Source organism: Schistocerca americana, chromosome 2 (assembly GCF_021461395.2).
Source record: "Schistocerca americana isolate TAMUIC-IGC-003095 chromosome 2, iqSchAmer2.1, whole genome shotgun sequence".
NCBI classification, from domain to species: Eukaryota; Metazoa; Arthropoda; class Insecta; order Orthoptera; family Acrididae; genus Schistocerca; species Schistocerca americana.
The window spans coordinates 474,952,793-474,969,230 of NC_060120.1; the positions used below are offsets into that span (position 1 = coordinate 474,952,793).

General features: G+C 42.2%; 1 protein-coding gene across 1 annotated transcript in view; it reads right to left on the bottom strand.

Moving 5' to 3' along the window:
• Positions 1-1,178: 1,178 nt before the first annotated feature.
• The window catches only part of LOC124596254 (integrator complex subunit 13), a 256,833-nt gene continuing 241,573 nt past the window's right edge, over positions 1,179-16,438 (bottom strand). Inside the window, exon 13 of the mRNA XM_047135328.1 lies at positions 1,179-1,562. Within this exon, the coding sequence (XP_046991284.1) occupies positions 1,556-1,562 (7 nt within the window). The 3' untranslated portion in view covers positions 1,179-1,555. The remainder of the gene's footprint in view (positions 1,563-16,438) is intronic.

Below are 16,438 nucleotides of genomic sequence, written 5' to 3' on the forward strand. Positions count from 1 at the left end.
ACACATTGAAACTGCAGCATGCCACTTGCTGTGGCGACACTTTAATTGAGTTTGTGAAACCAGCTTTACTGAAGGTAAAAGCCATATTATTTTCTTGCATGACGTCACTTGCCCCACCATTGCCTATGAACTTTAACAACTGCCGACAGGTGGATCTGCTCTCATTCTGATCTTGTTTCATTGGATCTAGAACCATGTGTTTATTGTCGTTGACAAACTTAGAAAAACGTCTATCATCAAGGGCATGCCCACTACTCCCAACATTTTGCAGTACTCACAATATTTCAAAGAGTTTACAAAGTGAAAAAGTTTACAAACATTCTTGACAAAAGAAGAAGCTTCATTAAAAAAGATTGTTATTTTGAAAATGAGCCCAGAAATAAATTTAATAATAACAATTAGATTGTGGAATTAATAATATGAATTTTATGTGTGCCAGAAATAATTACTAAACTATAGAAATAATTACAGAGACAATGTAAATAACTAGAAATATAATTTGCACATTAACATCCATACAATCAAACCTTCAAAATCTTCAAAATGGAAGAGAAAAAATTTCAGAGACTTAGTGTACGATGAGTGAGCTGACTTAGAAACTCACGACGGGTACAGACCAGAAGAATATACTCAACCATGAGTAGGAATTAATGAGTCACATAAACCAGAGTATTCAAGGATAAGTTGACTTATGAAAGAACAAAATAATGGAAAAATATCAGGCCTAAGTTTACGATGTCGGGATTGACCCATGATTCCAAACCACACCGGGTACAAACCAGCAAAAAATCTTTTGACACAACAAAATGAATAATGTTCATAACCATATCAAAAAGTTCAGTTACATGCAAAGAGAATTTGTAAGAAGCATCTTGCTTCAATCAATGGTTGTACATTCTCCGTGAGTACACACACACACACACACACACACACACACACACACACAGTGGCGATGGCCAGGGGTACACAAAACAGAGCTAAGCAGGAGTCTGTCCACAACTCGAAACCCAATCAGATACATTATTGCATTACTCAGGATTGATTCAAGTAAAAATAGTCATAAATAGCTTTGAAAGATGGCACAATCCAGTAGCTTGAGAACAAAAATCAGAGTATGAAAGCAGGCATGTATATACATCTTGTTATATTGTCCATACTAGTAAATATTTTCCATATTATTTGCTAATTGTCCATACAACCTAACCTATGTACACAAAGACCTAGAAGATTCACTTACAAATGATAAAAAAAACAGTACATACTGATTGGAAGCTACACAATGTATTGTACTTGAAAAGACATGCATTTATGCTGAATAACACTGTCTTTAGCAGTCTTGGCTAACAATTCACAAATATCAGTCACAACACAGATCCAGTTGACAGATGCTTGAGTATGTTACCCAGCACCCATGATCTCTTGCAAGTTGACTGGTCCAGCAGGGTACAACCACATAGCAATGTGGGAAATGTGTCTGCTCGCATCTTTCAGCTTCCTCCTCATAGTTCTCAACACACGCTCCAACGGATAGATAACTCCCTGTCTAGCAATCACGTCAAATCCTGAAACATTGGTTTGTGTCCTAAGCATGCTGTTCACACCACATCACACGAAATATGTTGTCCTTTGTCATTCTAAAATCAGTTATATGTGATTTATGTCAGGTGCGACTAAAAAGTGTTCACATTTGAAACATTAATAAACAGAGTTAAATGGAACAAAAAGAAGATACTATTCCTAATTTTTACAGTACAAATTATGATTATTGTCCCATTTCAAAACTGTACCAGGATATACTCATTTAGTCTCATGGCATATATGTCTCAAATTCTAAAGCACATATCTATTACCAAACATAATTATATAGTGTATAATAGATTTTTAACTCAGTCAATAAATAAGACAAAACTTCGAAAATCACAACTTACATACTAAATTAATGGCAAACAAAGCACAGTTACATATTTTTATAAATTTACAGGTAGATTTAAATTCAGTCAATGGATAAGATAGAATCTAAAAATCACAACATCTTACTAAATTCATGACAATGGAAAAAGAACAAACAAAAAACCTCACATACAAATAATTGTCCTTTCTTCTTCTGCAACAGACAAAACTTTGTTATCAGTCGACAGATCCCAGCTGAGCCCCCACTTGTAATCTTACCCTTGCACACATCACCATTAAATCACGCTTAGTCTCTTCATTATTTTCAAAAGATTCGAGAGGCTTAAGATATACAAAAGAAAAACTTTTTACTCATCTTCATTTTCTCTTGTTGTTGTTGGCTCCAAGTCTTGTGTCTAGAGGTACATTCTTGCGGCTGAAATTTTGATTTTGTGGGTTCTTGTTTAACTGAATAACTGATGAAGATTTGCCTGTATATTTCTTGAATTTTATTCTTTGTCACATTATTAAATATCATTCCGTCACTACATTTCCACATTAAAAAAAACCCAATAATTACAGTGTTGTTGACAAATGTAGAAAAAATCTACTTCCATCAGAGGCATGCTGACTACACCTTACACTCAGCGGTACCAACAATATTCCATAGAGTTGATAAAGTGAAAGAATTTACAAACTTTCTTGACAAAAGAAGAATTTTTGCTAAAATATATCATATTTTGTAAATGAGCCCAGAAATAAATTTAATAATTAGCATTAGATTGTGCAATTAATAATATGAATTTTAAGTATGCCAGAAATTTCGCAATTTCAAATATTTTTTAAAGAAGAATTTTAATTGTACATAGTAGTGTAACAAATTTATTTCTTTTTATACATTTTAGTCTGAAGTATAATACATCATATACAAAAATATATGAAATTATTTTACTTAGACAGCTGAGACAATTTTAACCTATACAAGAATTGATAGTATAAATGATATTGGTTATTTCTATAAAAAAATAAGGTAATGTTAGAGGAGGATGTCCTATTTCACAGTGACACTGTGAAATTCCCTGACTCTTCTTGTCAGCAATCTGGCTGAAGACTCACTGGCTGACACCTTTCAGTCTGCAGGTGAAGCCGTAGCATTAGATTACGCTCCCACACTGCATTAGAGCATCCTTGGTCTCACTTTGGAAGATGACAATGATCCACAGTGACAATCAGGATGTACTGCGCTGTCAGAAGTCATGTAGTCAGATGATCCTGGTCCCACTGGACAGGCAAACCCGGCAGCCAGATGTACCAGCTATGATGATCAGGAACAGAGGCACCAGATGGCCCTCTCATCCAGCAGTGACAATGATGTCACTGCTGGAATAAGAATAACTTGCACACCTGCTCCGCTCTTTGTAGTAATAGGTGTATTATCAATAGCTTTATACACTATAAGCCACGAACGCCTTCTCCTCCTAAAATAAGACACCATAACTAGTCTGTGTTGATGCTGCTGCATGTGCGGCTGCTCGACGACTGATTCCATCTTACCAGAAACATTGCTTAAATTGCTGCCAGTTATCAGACCACAACTTCTGGCCGCCAGCAGCAAGCTGAGCCCTTTATCAACTTCCGGTCTCAGAGCAATAGCGCGTGCAATGCTAAGTAATACTAGTAGCATTGTACTAAAATGCCCAGTGGACAACATAAATGTATTTGGCGCCGAGCATCAATCTGAGTATCGTCTTTGAACTAAGCTAAACATTATCTTTGTGTAACTCTTCAGGCTTTCCCGGCGATCTAATGACATCTTGGGTTGTCGGGTGTTCTGCCGGATATCAGCATCGTACTTGCACGATATTTCAGTCTCAGGTTGCACCTGATGAAGGTTACGAGCTACGTGACCGAAATATCGTGCAAGTATGATGCTGATATCTGGCAGAACACCCGACAACCCAAGATGTCATTATCTTTGTGCTTTTCTGCTGAGCTGTTCTTTGTAAGCCTTGCTTGTGTAAAGAGGTGAATAAATGAACTCCTGTTAATAAGGTATTGTTTGGTGTAACTGATCTAAACATCCACCTCACTGGTGACCCCGACATCATATGAACACACAACCTTCTGATGCAAAGTACACAAGCACACTTCACCACCCTCCCCCTCTTCCCCCCCCCCCCAAACTCCCCCCCACCCTGGTGCCTTTTCGATCCCTCCTGGGTGTTTCCAGCACATTCATATTGACACTGTTGGCCCTCTACCCCCCTCTAACAGCTCTCGTTATGTTCTCTCGTCTATCGACCGAACAACTCGCTGGGTCGAGGCTGTCCCCTTCCCTTATATAACGGCAGAAACTGTTGCTCGAGCTTTTGTCGAGTCATGGGTATTGCGTTTCAGATGTCCAGCTTTCATCATGACTGACCAGGACAGACAATTTGAGTCGGCCCTGTTCAATGAGATTTGTAACATTTGTGGCATCCGGCGCATCCATACTACAGCATATCACCTGCAAAGTAACAGGCTAGTTGAGCCCTGGCGGCGCACTTTCAAGGCGGCTCTTCAATGCCACGACTCTCTTTGGACAGAGGCCCTTCCCCTGGTGCTACTTGGCATTCGTGTGATCTATAAGGAAGACCTCAAAGGCACAATAGCCGAGTTCGTATACGGCCAGAACATCACTCTCCCTGGCGAACTTGTGAGCCCTTCTGCTTCTCTCCCTCAGTCTGACTTACCTTCCTTCATGGACACCACTTCATCAATCTCCACATCACTCTGCCCACCAGCAATTGCCGGCCGAAGTGGCCGTGCGGTTAAAGGTGCTGCAGTCTGGAACCGCAAGACCGCTACGGTCGCAGGTTCGAATCCTGCCTCGGGCATGGATGTTTGTGATGTCCTTAGGTTAGTTAGGTTTAACTAGTTCTAAGTTCTAGGGGACTAATGACCTCAGCAGTTGAGTCCCATAGTGCTCAGAGCCGTTTGAACCAGCCATTCCTGTCCTAAGGTTCACGTCCTGAAATCTCTGGACAATTGCGAGTAAGTCATGCTCCGAGATGACACTGTCCGGGCTCCCCTCCAACCTCCTTATACCGGCCCGTACCGAGTTCTCCGGCGCTCAGCCAACACCTATGACCCTATGACATCCAACTGAAAGATTCAGCTGTCACAGTCTCTATCAACAGACTTAAGCCTGCTCATGTCGAGCCTTCTTCCACCCCCCTTCAGGCCATGACCACACCACTCACAGTCGTGGCTCACGATGCTCCGACCACTCCCTCCAGGTCAGACTTACACACTCAATCGAGTGACTTCCAGCTCCAGTCGTCGAGCTCTCCTCCGACCTCGCCCCCTACACATCCGTCGAGTGATCACATGCTCCTCACGTCGAGCTTACCTACGATCACGCCGTCGCCGCCGAGCCCTTCACCGGTTCCTTCGACCTCTCTCACGTCGCCTGCCTCTCCCTGTCGAGGTTTCTCACACTCCCCCATCTTGAATGTGCCCTCGCTCAAGGTGTTTGTGCCTGTCCCCCCAGACATAATCCACGACATCTCTATAATACTACGCGATGATACACTGTTCGTCGTGTGCTCATGACGGTGCTCATGACACAACCTCCACCATTCCCTGCCACCTGGTGAAATGTGTTCCCCTCTCATCCGACGTCGACCTGGACATGCTTTGTGTGTTCGCCACGCCCACCGGAGACATCGTTGTTGTCACTCCGTTTCTCCTGCAAACCACCGGCCTACCTGTTGCCGCACGACCAGCACGCCCAGTACGACGCCTGGATCGCTTCAACGACTTCCAGGTTCGGTGGCCGAACCTTCCTTCACAACATCTACCCACACAGCCCCCTGATGATGCTGTCGAGCTGACCGTGGTCTGGCTCCTGCAGACCACCCCTGCCGATGCCATAGTCACCCCCCGCCCTGGCCTCTCAAGAGTACTCCGTACTGCGGGGGGGGGGGGGGGGGGGCTATGTGGTGCTGATGAGGTCGACACCAGCATCGATAAGCTAAACATTCTTCTGCCGAGCAGTTATTTGTAAGCCTTGCTTGTGTAGAGAGGTGAATAAATGAACTCTTGTTAATAAGGTGTTGTTTGGTGTAACTGTCTCAAACATCCACCTCATGTATATAGTAATGTGTCACATCACCAACAACTTTAATTTTGGCACTATTCAGTGCACCTTTAATCCATACGGACACAGGCTCTGATTCATTTACTTTACTACGATTCCTTGTCCTAAGAACCAATGGCATTGTAGACATATAGTAAGATGAACCACGATCTCTGTTATACACTTCACATATCTGAAATGTACGATAAGCAATAACCTCTCAGTTGTTAGAAGTCTTCAGCCCGATACAGTCTCCACTTTATTACCATGCACGCGACACTAAGTAATACTAGTAGTGTCGTGCCTTACAGTGTATAAAGCTATTGATAATATATCTATTACTACGAAGAGCGAAGTAGGTGCACAAATTATTCTTCATGGTCCTTCAGTGTTGTGTGGATGCATACTGAATTTTACACTTACTGATGCTGATGCTAGTGCACATGGTACTGGTTGGGTTACAGTGGCTCTAGATCGTGTTTACCAACTGTATCATGTCACAAACTCCTTTGAGGAGAAGTTATATAAACAAATCTGGTATAGTGCCATGAACACATGGCACTCTCCTATGCAAACCTTTTTATAGGCCATCCAGACAAAACTTCCCTAGCCTCCTAAAACCTCAAAGTTCTTAACTGGTTCAGAGTCATTGATGATATATTCATGATATGGACTCAGTGCCATGACACCGGATCCCCATTCCTTCATAATCTTGACACATTTTCTTCCATCCACTTCACCTGGCCCATTTCAACTCAAGACATCTATCTGTATTAAACCCACTAACTACCAACAGTACCTGCATTTCAACAAGTGTCATCCCTTCCACACCAAAAACCTACCCATACAGCCTGACCACCTGTGTATCGGCACTGATGGGAACTTTGTTGTTCAGTATGCTGAAGGTCTCACAAGGGCCTTCACAGATAGGCACTACCCCTCAAACCTAGTCTGTAAAGAATTTTTTTGTGACATATTCTCCTCCACCCTAAACCTCCAACCATCCCCAAGAATCGGCTACAAAGGCGCAACTCACCACTCCCCCCCCCCCCCCCCCCCTTTCCCCACCCATTGTCACCCTGGACCAGGAAAACTTAACCATATACTTCATCAGGGCTTTCATTATCTATCATTATGCCCTAAAAAAGGGACATCCTATCTATGATCTTACCCAACACTCCTAAAATGGTGTTACATCATCCACCCAATCTATACAACATCAGTCCATCCATATACCACTCTCATTCCTGACTCCTTTCCACAGGCATCATATACCTGTGGAAGACACAGGTGCAAGAACTTCCCAGTCCAACCACCCAGCAGTTCTTACTCTAGTCCTGCCAAAGGCTTATCATATACCATCAGAGGCAGGGTCACCTGTGAAAGTAGCCATGTCATATATCAACTGTGTTGCATTCAGTGCAGGAATTTTTATGTTGGTATGACAACCAACCAGCTGTCCAACATAATGAATGGCCACAGTCAAACGGTACCCAGGAACAGATCTGACCGTCCAGTGGCACAATATGCAGATGAGCATGATATACCTAATTTCAATGGCTGAACAACCAGCTTTTCTGAACTGTGCAGATGGGAGCTATCCTGGCAACACCTCCTTTGCTCCCGTAACATTCCCTAGCCTCTCTGTTAACCCACTGCCCCCACACCTCCACCCAACAGTTCCCCCTTTCTCTGTCCTATCATCCTCTCCCACTTCATGCTTATTGTGCTCCGTTCCACCCCCTCCCCCTCCCACCCCCCACCCTCTGACACCTGGGTATCACATGTCTAGCCTTTGCACCTGCCTCCTTTCCCTCCCGCATTCCTAGCCAGCAAACTGATTGCCTCCTTCCAGAGCACTATGTACCCACCCACAATACTTCTTCCTGCCCCTCTCCTCCTCTACTCACTCCACCCAACACAACCCGCACTCCACCATTTTACATCTGTCCAACAGAAATCCTGAAATTGTACATCCAACCAGCATGCTGTGGTGAAGAGCCTCCCCCCCCCATCCCCCCCCCCTCACCCCCCCCCCCCCCACACACACACACATCACCAGGAGAGGAACAGATATGGCTTTAAAATCTATGCCTAAAGGAAAATCTTCAGGAACATGATAAGGTGTGGACATAATAAAGGCAACAGATGTCCAAGGCTACAATGGCTGCCCAGAACACGCAGTGCACTGTGGAAAGACTAGAAGCCTGCAGACTGGAGCAAGGGTGTTACACTTCCTGTGGTTAAGAAAGACATTAGATGGAAAGCCACTGATTATAGAGGAACACTGCTACTGCCACATGAACTGAAAAATTCTGGAGAAGATCACAGAGCAAACTTGAGAAGGGGCATAGAATCACAAGTGGAAGTAGAGTGCTATGAGTTCAGAAATAACAGATCAGTAGTGGAGCTAATTTTAAGTACCTGCTTGCTGATGGAAAAATACTGGGAGATAGGTAACTGTTAACTGTATTCTTAAATGTAATCCAGATGCTATATTATGACTCTGCTGTAGTTGCGTGCAGCTGAGAAGTGCAAAAGACAGTGTACCAAGTAATGCTTTAGCTCATAGCATCATTCTTCCACTTCAGTCTCTTTCATGCATTGCTGAGTGTACTTTGAATGTGTAGTGGTGTTTTATTATCCAATATACATGTCCTGGCAGTTATATTGTTCACACAGTGTTTGTTATGGCTGATGGATCAGAGAATTGTCAAGTGTTACATAAACAAATATAGTTATAGTGTTCTGAGTGTATAGCTTCTTCAGAAGAGAGGCTGAAGCAGACAACTCATTGCCACATTATACACACTCCAATGTTGCCGACAGCCAGGCAAGAATGGCTGAGGCTCGTGGTGTGAGGCTGAGGACTGTGCAGCATATCTCAAGCAAAGCAAATGTATCTGTCAAACCCACTGGGATGGTATCTCTTAAACTCCCAGGCAAGCAACACAGTGATAAGAAAGTAGAGCAACACAGCCATAAGGAAGAAGTAGGCAGTCTGGAAGATTTTTCTAAGTATGTTTTACATCGTACAGTATTTGATATGTATTTAAGAGATGAATACACAACTGCCTAAATTTACTTATGTGAATGAAAAAGAACTTGGATTTTGGTGGTAGTCAATGCACAATGCTAAGAATGTTAAAATACAAGGGCTTTCAATATTTTAAGATGAATGATGGGAGAAAAGTAATATTGTGACTGCAAGGAATGTATTTTTAAGAAGAATGCAGAATATTCAAGACAGTGGAAGGTCTCACATTTATTATATTGACAAATTGTATGTGAACCAGAACCATGGAATGTCAATGTACTGAAAAATGAGTGATGGGCTTGGTGATCTTAAATTTCCTGCAGGTAAGTTGTACTTGAAGGGTCAGCCAACACGGTAGTTATTCCTGAGACCAAACTTATATTTAAGGCTTCAGAGTCAAAGATTTCTGAGGATTACCATGGTGAGGTGATATACAATGTATCTAAACAATGGTTTACAAAACAATTATTGCTGTACTTCTGCCAAAATTCAGTTATTGTGATGTATAATGCCAGTGTCCACTCACTGCAACTCAACGAATTCTCTACTACCCATAACAGAAATCAGATATTATTGTTTGGTTATCAAGTAGTAGCATTCCTCACAATCCATGATAAACAAGAGTGGAATTGATGATGTTTGTCAATGCAAATAAGCCAGCATATTGTACCTATGAGACAAACATGGTTGCTAAACAACATGGGCACCAAGCAGTTAAATTGCAATCATATCATTGCTATTACAATCCCAGCAAGGTTATATGGGGTTAGTTGGAAGCTTACATCAGAGACAAGAACAATACTTTTGAAACTGGAGATGTTGAGAGTCTTACACATGCAGCAATAGAGAACATAGTGGTTTTTGCATGGATGGATTGTGTAAGGCATACACAAAAATTATGAGATGAGGACTGTAAACAAGAAATTAGTAGGTACTTTATTATGGAGCCTTTTGCAATAACCTTCATGAGTCATATCCATCACAATCAGAGAGAGAGAGCAAAGATCATGGCATCAATTTATTGCCTTGAAGTTAGTAAGTAGTAATTTGATAACTGCCTTATCCATATGGCTGTTGAATCCGTGGTTGCATTATATATTTTAATAGCTATGGATCCTTCTTCAAAACAGCGATTATAAAATGTTACATTTTATTTTTGTAGAGGCAAATAGTGATTGCCAGTAGCCACTACAAGTGCACATGAAAATAATTTCTCACATTTCACAAAACTGTTCTTTTTTTATCTTTTTATTATTTGGCAAATTGGGTAAATACAAGACTATGTGAGTAATTCATGAGGCTAACTTGAATATATAAAGCACTAGTATGTGGTCAACAGACAGTATCATTTTCAAAATACATTACATTAATAACCCTGCTGAATAACACAAAATACATTGTTTTATTTTCACTCAGGTATATTTCAGTATTATTACACACTGATCGCTGTGAGTTTTCTTGCCCAGTTCCACATATGTTCTGTACATCAGTGCCAGTCTTGGCTGATCCAGGTGTGCTTGAATGTGGAATTTGTAATTTTTGTAGAATAAAGTTGCTATTAAAACTCATTTTCATTTGTGTCATGTTCACATGAACACAACATTTTCAGTTTGGAATCAAAATCATTTCAGTGCGTGTCCGATTCATCGCTGTCTTTGGTCATTATAAAGTGATGGCAAACAATTGTACTGCCCGCAAAACCTATAGTACCTTGTTGATTTATGTGGCTAGTGATTTCTATATTCTTTAATCTGTGCATTCATGACAATATAGATGAAAAATTTAATGACATCTTGTTAAACATTACTAGTTAGTCTCAACCTCAAGTTCAAAATAATGCTTTTTCATATAGGAAACATCATCACTGATGCTATTTTCTCTTGATAGAATGAATTACATATGAGGACAAAAACGCATTGCCTCTGTAATCACATAGATAGCATCAAAATCAATAGGTCAAAAATGGTTTAGAATCCATAAAGCTAGTGAGACAAACTGGTCAGAATGTCTGACAAATGTGAAACTGAAGTAAATTTATATGGAGAATATTCTTTAGTAGGTACTCAACGTATCCAGTAGTGAAATTCTTATGAATAACAATATTGCTAGGCTTGTGACTACTATAGCAACCCCATCGGTTGGCAGTGTAGCATTGACAATACAGAAAGGGCAAACGTGATGGTCAAGCATTTTCCCTCTCTCTTTGTGCAGAACACTTTGCTTAGTTGCCATCTTGCCTGCATCCCACTATAACTGTGTACATATTACAGAGTGATGATCTTCCTGGTTTCAGACCAAGAGTGGAGTTCAGCACTATTGTTTGTCACTGTTGTGGAAGACGTAATAAAGAATGTCAAGAAAATTTTGGCAAACTTGAATCAGTTGCCTTTGCTGATGATGTCATGATCTGAAATAAATCAGATGAGGAAGTTCAGATCAGATAAAACATATGAAATTCAAGTTCCAGGACTACGGCCTGCACATCAGCAAGACAAAAACACTGGTTATGATAGTCAAGAGAGATGGGCATCCTGCAAGTGTGAAACTAGGAGATCACCAGCTAGACTGTGTAGTCAATTTTCTGTGCATTGGAAGTATAATCTCCAGGTATAATTTGATTAGACAGGGTATTACCAACAGAGAGAAAAATGGTGCTGAATTCTATCAACAAGTAAGAACACTTTCATGGGATGATAAGAGTCCTGAAAAAGCAAAATTAGTGATATTCAGCATTTTCTTCATACCAACATTGACTTACAGCATTGAAGCATGCACAATCAGAAAGAGACAGTACTTAGATCCACCAACCGAAAGATTAAGATGGATAGACAAGGAATGAGGAAGTAGGGAAGAAAGCAGGAATCAAGACATACCTTTCAGACAGAATCAGCACATCCAGATTACAGTGGTACAAGTGGTACAGGGATATAATGAGTCTGTGGCAACTCCTTCCAGCGCCTACATCTGTAGCAGCAGACAATGGTCTCTGTGGACCAGATATCAGCCCCCCCAATAACCTCGCTGGTCAGTTCCATTGGAGGGAGGACTTAGCAGCCTCGGTTTCCAGATGCTAGGCATGCCGAACTGTTGCTTGAGCAGTCTCTTGTTCCACTCCGATGAGGCAACATCCCAACCTGTGCTCTCAGCAGCTCACCTGCAAAATGCCACATGGCCCACTTTGTTGTCTGCCACATTCCCTCGGGGTATTCGGGAACTGCAGAATTCTTATCCTGCACTCGTCATCGTTACCCTGTTGCGGTCTGTTTAATAAGAGGAGTGCTACCATGTTTCCTCCATGCCTCCTTCCCAAGATGTGTCTCCTGAAGGTACTTCTATGGCTACAGGTGTACAAAGCCTGATGCCAGATGCCCAGTTCGTCCTTCCGGTATCAGCAATTGGAATACTCCATGCATTGTAGTGCAAACAGCCCAGTGAAGTGCTGTGTGCGCCAGGAGTACAAGGCTGATTTGTTACCATTCTATCCCTGGCCATTTTGGCAACCCTGTGCTGCCAAGTGCATCATTGAAGCAGTTTTCCCATGCTGCTGGACGCCGCCGAACAAAGGTTGTAAGCCACCCGTGTTCTGTCCGGTCCAAACTCTCCTTGATTAAGTGGTATTAGCTCATTTTGAATGTTACTGTAGTTGTTAGCTTTTGGGGTTAATATGTTAGAACCAGCCTGTGCGGCTCTTCCAGCACTCCACATCTTGTATAGCCATTGTCCTTAACAAACACTCCATTTAGGCGTGTGTGCCCTTTATGTGTACAGAAGGGAACATAAATCATTCCTTCACTGGTGACCCACTCTAAACCAAAGCACCAAGTCTCATTACTGAAACGTGCTGGCTTTCCTTTTTTTATTATTATTATGATTAGCACAACCCACATGATCACAAAATCAGTTCCTAATAGGTCAGGCGGACACATCTTGCTTGCAACTCCACATGCTCCTTGCCCTCCCCACCCTTCTGCACCCCTCCATGCATGCCACCCCTCTGCATGCATCATTACCTCCTGCCTGCACCCCTTCACGCATGCTCTCCCTTCGCACACACCATTACTTTGCATTCCGCACCCCTCCCCAAGCCCCTCTGCATATGCCCTCCCGCCACGAGCACCACCATACCCCTCCCGCAGCTGACAAACATGCAACCGGTCAAGCCGCAGTGTAACTGTGCAATGTATTGAACACCCCTTCTCGCAACAACACACGGTGGAGTTTGTATTGCATAGTCTGTGCCGTGCATGTCCCACCTACCTTCTTCTCCACAACGTTGCTTGCCAGCACCCTTCTGCATACTGCAAAATGTTGCCTCCACAGTTAAGTCGCTATGTCTCTGCCAAAAGTTCCCACCCCTATTGCAGGTACTCCCAGTGGGCTCCCTAGCCAGCAGCCCCCCATTACTCCTCCTGCCCCAGCACCTAAGAGCACTCCAGAGGTATCAAAACTCCACACGCAGCTGTCAGCACTACAGAAGTGCTCGACACAGCTGACCCAGGGGCAGCATGCTCAGCATAAGCTGACTCTGCAGACCCTTCCCCCAGTCACACTGCTACTCATTTGCCCCTCTTCATCCTGCAAGACCCGTGCCCATTGTTTGCTTCCATTGAGACAGTTTTCACAAGCTGCTCTATCACGAGTGACGCAACAAAATTCAGGATGGTTGTCGGCCACCTCAACCTGATCACCACTGCCGCCCAAGTCCAGGATGTTATTTCATGCCCATCCCCCTGTGGCGGCTATAGTAAACTAAAAGAATGCATCATCTCCAGCTCTGCATCCTTGGAGCTCAACAGACATTCAAACAGTGTGATGAAATGTGCTCGTCCCTGTTGCTGGATCACATCCGAGCACTCGCTGAACTGCACACTCTCCCCAAAGGCATGATCCTAAACTGCTGGCTTGTGCACCTTACAGCCTCCATTCAGGCTGCCCTGGCCTCGCACGTCCATTATCATTAGGTCACACAATGGTCTTGGCCAATAAACTGTTCAAAACCCTGAACTCCTTTTCCACTGAAGCTGCAGCACAGAATGCCCCACTGCTCCAGCCAGCTGTTCACCCACCCCCACCCCCACAGGTGGCCCACCACCGTCACAAACAACTACACCATTGGAGCAGTGACAATACTTCACTCACTCCCAATGCCACACACAGGAGCTGCCCGTGCTCCTCCTCTCGCTGAAAACCACAGCATGAGCACAGCAGCAACAACCTGTGCATGTCCCACAGCGACCATTGTCAGTCAGCTTCAAACATCCCTCTGCACAGTTGACAGCAGTGTTTTCCTCTCAAAAGGGGGGAACTGTATTGTGACTCCTTCCATTGGCTCCATCTGTAGCAGCAGATGACGGGCTGCACAGACCAGAAACCAATCCCCAAATGCCCTCACTGGTCACTTCCACTGGAGGGAAAACAAAAGCCTGATGCTGGACACTTTGTTTGTCCTCCTGGTATCAGAAACTGGAATACTGTGTGCAGTGTAGTGCAAATAGTGCAGTGAAGTGCAGTTCATGCTAGGAATACCAAGCAGATTTGGTACTGTACTATCCCTGGCTGTTTTGGCACCTCTTTGCCACCAAGTGCACCATTGAAGCAGTTTCCCCATGCCACTGGACAACTCCAAACAAAGGTTGTAAGCCACCCATGGTCCACCTGTCCAGACCTTCCTTGATTAAAAGGTATTAGCTCATTTCAAATGTTACTGTAGTGTTAGCTTTTGGAGTTAATATGATAGAACCAGCTCATGTGGCTCTTCCAGCACTCCACATCACTTATTGCCATTTATCTTAGCTAGCACACTGCTTAGGCCTGTGTGCCCCTTAGGTCTCTAGAAGGGAACATAAATCATTTCTTCAAGACTGGAGACTGCAAGAACACTTCGAGTCAATTTGCAATGAGAGTTGGAAGGAAATGTGCAATAGGAAGACCAAGAATTGACTGGTTGGACATGATCAAGGAAGACCTCACTGCCAGAGGAAGAACAGTAAAAGATATTCTCTTTGACACATTACACATGAACAGAAGAAAGCGGGAGAAGCTTGTTAGCAGTACCTAGGAAACTGGAACTGTATGTTGATGGTGATGATAACGATGATGACAATGGACAAAAAACTGGACACTGCAATCAGTGTCAAATTGCTGTGTATATAATAGACCTAAATAAAAATGTGTTGTGGAGTGAATGTCTGGACATAAATAAAATAACTGATTTAATTTCTATTTTGTTTCAGTCTTTCAGTACAGTATATTTTTCTGGTGAGTGGTGGGCTTTGAAAACTAACCTACTCAAATCTTTTAACTATAGAAGTTTGTCTGAGCCATGGTGAAAACGGAAAAGGAACAACCGTGGAAATTTTATAACAGTTTCTCATTTTTTCAAAGGGAAACTCAAATCTTTTTCAGGATAATTTCCTTTTAATTCAGTATGAGACTAGACACACATCAAGTTACATGTTACAAAGATAAAGACTGGAACTGTATGAATACATCCACATTAGATGGGTATGAAATTTACAAATAAAATCTGGAAGAGGAATGATTCAAATCTAAAATACTGAAGGATACCTGGAGAAATTAGCATAAACATCTAACGCATACATACTATCAACACATATTCAATATGTAATCAAGCAGTACGTACAGCACACCATTGGATACTCATTAAAGATAAGTAAAAATTGTCACAGCTCATACATCAGTCATTTGGAATAAACAGACAAGTGCATTAAAAATTGAATAGAACCAGAACAAATAGCATGAGTGCAACCTTTCAAATGTTAGAGACATGTGAATGTCACATAATGTTCACTTGCCCAAAATAGCATAAAAACACAAAATGTTGTTCATGATGTGCCACCATGTTTGTAATGGGTGTGCACAGTGTGCTAGAATGTTATCTTGTTCATTATTCAGTTCTGCACAGTGTTCCACAAATGTCATAATGAAAGAGAACCTTCCATAATGTGGAATGAGTCAAGTTATACAATAATACACAAATGCAGTCACTATGAGCAACTTCTGTAAAGTATACTAACCCCAAATTATAGCTAGCAGTAGTCTACTCACAATGATAATTATAGCAATTACTTTCATATTACTTCTGTACATATATTATAAGAAAACAGGTACTTTGAAAACAGCCACATTCTCTTAGATTACCCAGCTTCCATTATTTTTTTTTTTTTTTTTTTTTTACTTCTTCTTAGCAAATATTTATGTAGCCTTATTTTGAGTAACCTCTACAGGAGAGGCAGCTAAGACAAGTCATCCAAAATATATCTCAAATGAGTAAATATGTAAGGTGTATTTATTGCTGAATTGTGATGGCTAATGTGATGAATTTTCTGACATATCAAATAATTTTTACATTTTTAGGTGCTGATCGATGT